Source organism: Cebus imitator, unplaced genomic scaffold, assembly GCF_001604975.1.
Source record: "Cebus imitator isolate Cc_AM_T3 unplaced genomic scaffold, Cebus_imitator-1.0 Scaffold90, whole genome shotgun sequence".
Lineage (NCBI taxonomy): Eukaryota > Metazoa > Chordata > Mammalia > Primates > Cebidae > Cebus > Cebus imitator.
In genome coordinates, this window is record NW_016107405.1 from 985,006 (window position 1) to 992,528 (window position 7,523).

At 38.2% G+C, this 7,523-nt stretch overlaps 1 protein-coding gene across 1 annotated transcript; it reads right to left on the reverse strand.

The window, feature by feature from the left end:
* Positions 1-6,903: 6,903 nt before the first annotated feature.
* On the reverse strand, positions 6,904-7,388 carry LOC108308967 (10 kDa heat shock protein, mitochondrial-like). The gene has a single exon (XM_037740799.1). It carries the CDS (start codon positions 7,335-7,337, stop codon positions 7,029-7,031), a length of 309 nt encoding a protein of 102 aa, XP_037596727.1. The 5' UTR covers positions 7,338-7,388; the 3' UTR covers positions 6,904-7,028.
* Between the last annotated feature and the right edge of the window lie 135 nt (positions 7,389-7,523).

A 7,523-nucleotide genomic window follows, 5' to 3' on the forward strand; every position in this document is an offset into this window, starting at 1 on the left:
CAAATGAAAAGGGCTTGCTGTGAAATGCTAAGGATGACTACGATATATTCCCATGCCCAAACCATTATAATTTCAGAACAACCAAGTTAAAGCGATTTTAAGAGGACATCATGAAAGCTTCTATAGAGAAAAAAGACTAGATTGTTGACCACTGGTAAAATGGAGCAATAAGGGGCAATGTCTTTAAGTTTCTATGGACTAGAATTCTCTACCCAGTCATATCAGCAAGGACAGAGAACAGAATAATAACTCTACAGGACAAATATGGTCTAAGAACATTTATGTTCCATTATTTAGAACTTGCTTCATGAAGTGCTCCAATTAAAATGAAGAAATGAAAAAGAGGAAGATGTGGGGTCCAGGAAATATTAGACCCAACATGTGAAAATAATCAAGGGAAGTCCTAGGATGAGAGCCTTGCAGGAGCTCTAGAGAATAACTGATACTGACTAGAAGAGGCAGCGTAAAATCGAAGAGCAGGAATTTGGGGGAAAAGAAGATTCCATGAATTATTTAATGGAGATTCAGGGAGAATATAAGAGAAATTAGGACTTCAGGTGTGATGAGGGTAGACAATCAGAAACTTCAGGTGAAAACGGTTACACAAAAGAGGAAATGTAGTCACAGCACATTTGACTATGCTATGAACAAGATAATAAAGTTATTAATGTAATTGTTACTTCTTAGAATCAACCATTAAATAAGGTAGGAGATTTGACTGTGGTTAGTTTACAAAGAGACTAAAGTGACAAGTTGGTAGTAGGGGAAGTAAAAGATGAGGAAAGACCAGACATGCTAATTCCCCCTCATCACAAAAGAGGGGGATTCAAGAGAGATAGTGTCCACAACTGAGGAAATAAGAGTTTTGAGTATATTAAAATGATGAAACAATTTTATAGAACCATTTGGAAGAATGAGTAAAGATAAACTGTGTAAGTGAAATAAGCCCTCATCTATCATAGCAGGCCATTAATACATAATCTCTAAAGTCGATAAATTTAGAAAAAGACAGTATTATAAGTTATAAAAAGCACATTATTTATAGACATGAAGCTGATTACCATAAGAAATAATATTGGTTTCCTCTTGGGAGTGGGACTTGGGTCAGAAATGTTGGAATAGGGGACTGTTATTGTTTCATTATGAGTCCCTTCAGTATGATTTGATTCCCTTGTTGTATTTAACTTTATTCTTAAGTGTATAAGATTAAACACAGTTCTAGTCAAAATTTCAGAAAATAGGGGAAAACACTCAAAACACTTGGACTATAGATAACTGTTGACATTTGACTTACGATTTAATTAAACTTATTTTACTATCCTGTTAAGAACTGAGATTACAATATTTATTCATTTCCTAAAAAAATACTGTCTCTGTATTTAGTAATCTTCTCTATATTTTAGTGCAGTTATGCTTTTCTTATAGGCCCCAAATATTTCTGATTAATTATATTCTCTATTTCTGTTGGTAGAAGAATCTTTTTCCCATTATATTTGAAACAGCTATTGCTGATGAAAAGGATGTTTAAGCAGAGAGACTCTCAGGAAAAGAAAATAACTGACAGAGTGGTAACTCAGACAAAGAAGAAAAATGCCAAAGAATAAGTCAACAACTCATATGACTCTGAAATCCCTCACCTACATAGGAGTTATAAAAAGTTCAGGAGCTGGAGATGAAAGGCAGGTTCATAAAGAGGATTCTTTGGAGAGAGTTGTTATAATGCTGTGAGTACCCCCACTGGGAGTGGGTAATGGGGTGACTACCCCTTGCCTCAAATCCTAGTGGAAAGGGATTTAATTGGGTCCCTCAGAGAGATTGATACATGGCCCTGAAGTTGGCAGGCCCAGTGTACTGGTGTTGACTCTTGACTGTGAAACCAGAAGAACCCGAGTGCTGGCCAGGTGCTGAGAACTGAGTTCAGAAGGTAGCTGTGGATCTGCCCACACTTGCAGGGCAAAGGTTGTGAAAGTGTTTCCCACAGGCTACAGGAGGCCCATGAAGAGAGTGCCAGTATATGGCCATGGGAGGTCCTGCCCATGAGGGCCACCTGAACAGCAGATCAACCTCAGTAGAGAGAAGCTGGGGTATCAAATGAATTCCTAAAAGCCATGGAAAGAGTAAGGTAAAGACGCTACTGCAGACAGGTGAGAGATCTCCAGTATCAGGAGTATCAGTGCAGGATGCCACTGTGAACATCAGATGATACAGTCTGCCGGAGCCAGGTGCCATGGTCCTAGTCACTTTCAAGCTTCTGCCCTCCTTATGTCTCTTTCCTCCCCTTCACATCTCTTCCATCCCTTGAGGGGTCAAAGACTGCAAGCTGAAGAAAACATATCCTGGAAAAATAAAATGAAGCAATTTGAACTTTCAGTCAGCCTATCAGAACAACTATACCTACCAAACAAATGTAAAGAAAGAGTGGGAAATAAAGTTACTTTATAAGTATACTTCATTAAGTCCTGATTATCCATCAAACCAGCTGCACTACTCTACTTCAGGAAACAAAGTGTACAGCTTTTCTCCCTGGCTCTTGCAACTTCTCTGTACCCTTTGTCATCTCAAAATCCCTATTGCTTTCATCTGGTTTTTGTCCCGTTGTTCCAAGGCTGAATTCTTTCACTCTGCCTAATTCCCAAGCAATACTCAGTTTAACAGTTTGCTTGGTTTTCATTTATTTCCCCCTCCAAGGGGGCTGTCTTGGCTCTTTGCTCCTTTGTGTTCCACACACCTGATCAACTAAACTCAAGGAACACCATATCTCAATGCCAGACCCCTGTCGCTATCCAGGCATACGGGAGGGGTAATTCCCTAACCCTAACAAGAGGACTGTTCTTCCAAAGAACAAAGGCAGGTTAACAACCTTCAACTATAAATGATACATTGGAATTGTCTTTTCTACCACACTGCATTAAATAAACTTGCCAAAAAAGGGGGGGGGGGCTAGGTTATTACCCCCTTCCTGGACAGTGACAAGAGTTTAGTTCCTTGGAGTTTTTAGCTTTTCTCCAATTCTGACACTATGACTAGTCCAGACATCCTGATGTATTTCAGGGTTTTACTGCTGAGCTTTACCCTCTATTTGTGATCAAATCTAGGTCAGACAAGACCCTCACTCTATATCCCATCCTTGCCTGCACCTCCAGCATTAGCCATCACTTCTAAATGTATGTATAGACCCTTGAGTACAGCAGAGTGCCATAACCTTGACTAAAAAGTGACTTCCAAGGTAGATGTTTCAGCCCGTTATCTTTCAGAGCTGAGATCTGAGCTCTGGTCTAGTGTAAACAAAATGTTTTATTCTTCTGAAGCTAATGAGCCTGCCTCTCCAAATACACTAGGAAGCCTGGCACCCTGCAAAGCATTCTAATTCAGAAGTTCTAGATGTCTTAGCCATCAAATTCAAGGGGGCAAGAGAACACAAGGCATTTCTAGTCTGAAGTCTCGCAGAAGATGCAAACAGGTGTCTCAATAAAAACAAAAAAAATTCCCTGAGCTTCCAGGACTGAGCTTTGGGTCTGGTGGTTCTGCTGGGAAAAAGGTGCCTGATGACCCCATGGAGGGGATGGTAGGATTAGGTCATGGTTCCCTTCACTGTGGAGTTTGGGTAACTTCTCAGGACACCCAAGACTTTGTGTGGAATGTCCAAGGCCTGAGGATGAAGTTCTTAAAAGGTTCAGGGGGTGGGAGTGGTGCCCCTTGACTGTGAAATTGCATCATTTGTAATGAAGCAGAACTCTCTATTCTACCAGTTACTGGGTAACATGGAATGAGAAGAGTCCTGCATAATAACTAGCACAGCTCCAGAATTAGTCCTTCTGAACTGATAAGCCTCACTTTGAGGACAGAAGGCCATGTGGGGAATGCTTTTAGTGTTTCACAGATGTTGGCCATGCAGATCCCTTTCCAGCTTTGCTGAAACAGTACTACCTGCAAGGGGGTCAAGAAGAAAAATCACAAAACAAGATGGTGCATGGTTTGCAAAGGGGCTGCTTACTTCACCCCTGCACTTCACAGCTCCGATCCTATTTTGCACTGCCTGGGTAATAAGCATTTTCCTATGTTTTGGTAAAACTAGACTGGCAAGCAAGTTCCTTTTGGATTAAATAGAGACTTAGTGATGCTGCATAGTTTTGTGGACCAAGCCTTGCACTCCAGACCTACCTCCCAAGGCTCTCCCCTCTACTTGCCATGATCTACCTGTCTCCATCATGTCACGGTGAGGACCAATGACATAAAAAGTCAGTTGTTAGATTCGTTAGTCAGTGTCCATGATTCTCTACTCCCAAGTATCTCTCCTGGATGCAAAACTGTGATTCATACATAATATAGGAAATAATTTTTCATGCCAGATTTATGCTACCAGCACGATCTATTCTCCCTGCTGAGCCTTGCTTCACTTGTGACTAACGTGTTTTGAGACCAGCATGTATTTTGAACCCACACGGAACTGGTTTTTAAAAATCACATAATATTTTCACAGATTCATGAACAGTTCTAAATGACAAGAGAGAGGGTGATTGAGATGAGGAATAGCAAGAGATTCTAGAAACGAGCTAACCATGAGCCATGCCTGATAAGCTAGCACAAGGAATATATCCTTTATGGTGAAAGTTATATGGAGTATAGACAGATTGTTTTGGCAAAAATATGGACATTATATTGGAGCAAAATGAGACTTGAGACAGTAGAATAAAAACAGTTAACAAGCTATAACAATAACTAGTGGAAAAATTGGTGAAGGCCTTTATAGGGTAAAGGCAGTAGGAATGGAGATGAGGGGATGGTTATAATAAAATACTAGGTAGGAAGTAGAATTAGTAGGACTTGGTGACTAATGGGATGTGGGTAATGAGGAAGAGGGAGAGTCAAGGATAAAAGCCAAATTTTGGTTTGAGTAATAAATCATCAATGGTACCATCCACGTGTACATAAATAAAGGGAACTAAGCCATTTGGATGAGGCTCTACCTGATTTGAATTTGAGTATGAGGAACCTGTGAAATGAGATGTTCAGTGCATGACTGAATGCATGTACCTGGAGTGCCAGAGATGTGTAGATTGGAGACAGACATTTGAGGGCAATCAGTGGAATGTGTTATAGCTGAAATCCTGTGTGAATGAGATTACTGAAAGCAGGTGATGGAATGAGCAAAGAAGGAATATGAGAAAATCCAAAATATAGTATAAAGAGCTAGCAAAACACACTATGAATGTCCAGAAAAATGGCAGAAAAATCAAGAATAGTACTTACAGAAGCCCAAAAGGAGAAAATAAAGGAAGTAGTTAATAAATGCTCTAGAGATCAAATGTCTCTTTATTTGGCAATATGGAGGTCACTGGTGATTTAGTAAGAACATTGTCAGTGGAGTGCTAAGTAGAACCAGATTGCTATGGATACAAGATATAATGGAAGCTGAGAAATTGGAGGCTGACTACAGAACACACACTTTCAAATAACCTCACTGTAAGAAAAAAATAAGATCTGATGTAAAATTGTGGGAGGATTTCTTTACTACTAAAAGGCCTTGAGAATGTTCATACTGTATCCTGAGGGAAAAGTGCTAGTAGAGACAATGAAGATAACAAATTGATAGAATTACAAAGCATTTAAAAAAAAAAAGAGTTTGGGGTTAACAGCTGAGTTTGAGACCCAATTTCTTAGAGATAACTTTGTCATTTTGGTAAAGTTATGCCTGTTTCTTCATTCATAAAAGTATGTCTACCATAAAAGGTGGCTGAGCAGATTCAATGTAATCAGTATATGGAAGTGCTTACCACAGTGCTAGAACCTAGTGAAAAATAAGTAATAGCCATTGTCATTTTTATTAAATTGTTACATGGGGAAGAGAGGAATCCAAAGGTTAGCTGTTATAAAGAATACCTCTTCTAATTAGATAAGAGAGAACATGTATAAATACACATGGATGTGGATTACAAATTAAAATCTGCACACCCTGTAGTTTTCCTTACCAATGCCCAAGTGTGTAGAAAAATTACATATAAGGACTTTGAAGAATCTAGAAATATCTATCATGAAATGCCATTAAAATGGCATCTGTCTGAAATTCTATATATAAACGAAATGAATTGTCTAATGAAAATTTGTTGTGCTATTCATATTCCAAGTCATAAGACAAAGGCTTTTTTGTTTTTGTTTTTTTTCAAAAATTGTTTAGAGTATCATTAGCATCCAGTATTGTGTCCAACGTGTTCTGGGATGAGAAGGATGAATCAAATGACCCGCTGCAAGATTAAATTGCTGTGAAGTCTGTAGATTATTTTAAAAATTAATGCGAAAAAAAAAAAAGAAAAAAAGGTACCCAGACACCAGGTTAAAAGAAAAAAATTAATGTAAGTTTTGTTCATCAATACATTGGTATGTGTTTTAATATAAAAAATATTTTTGAACTTAGAGAAAAGTTTACTTGGCACTGAGTGAATGCTGCTTGTCTAGGAAGATAAGCCATATTTCTCACTTATCCCTGGCACATTGCTAAAAATCTTTAAGATAAATCAATGTCTTTTAGGCTAGACCAAACAAAAACAAAAGATTACTAAAACTGTCTACTTCTATTTTAAGTTCAAACTTATAAAATGTTATGAGGTCATCATACAAGATGACCGGTCATCTTCATTTTTTTAAATCAAAATGGCTTTTAGGTATTGAATATTTCAAAATAAAAAAACCTTATGGGTAGCCAGAGTTTCCAATTTTAAATCAACTTTGGTCTAAGTAATAACAACATTTCCTAATAAACATAAGTGTAAATTATCAACAGAATGGTTGGTAAAAACAATTACTGCTTAAACTTCATTGTTTTATATTGTTAATATGTGTTATAATTAGTGAACAGGTAAGATAGTATAAAAAAGGAGATATCTGTAGTTTCCCTAGCTTATCCTTTTTTTTTCAGTTATCATTAGTTTATTATAAAAGAGAGATATGGAAATTATTTACATGATGAAAGATTTCAGAACTTGAGTGGAATGGGCAGCTTCACATTGATGCCATTTCAATAGTGACTTATTTCAGTCTACGTACTTTCCAAGAATGTCACCATCTCTAAATAGGAAATAATCCTTGTCATCTAGAACTACTTTGGTGCCTCCATATTCTGGGAGAAGAACTTTACCTCCAACTTTCACACTAACTGGTTGAATCTCTCCACCCTTTCCTTTAGAACCCGATCCAACAGCGACTACTGTTGCTTGCAATACTTTTCCTTGAGATTTTTCTGGAAGCATAATGCCTCCTTTGGTTACAGTTTCAGCAGCACTCCTTTCAACCAATACTCGGTCAAAGAGTGGGAGAAACTTTCTGAACGCCTGTCCTGCCATGACTCCCTCAGCCTCAGACTCGTACTCTGCTCCCACCGCGGCAAGGAGAGACCCCCTAGCTTATCCTTAACCTGCTTGTTTACAGGCCTATTTTACTGACCTTACAATTTAGTTGTCACTGATATGCACAGCTAAATTCTTTCTTTGTTCGTCAGACTTTTAATAATTTCTATTTGTGATAAATCT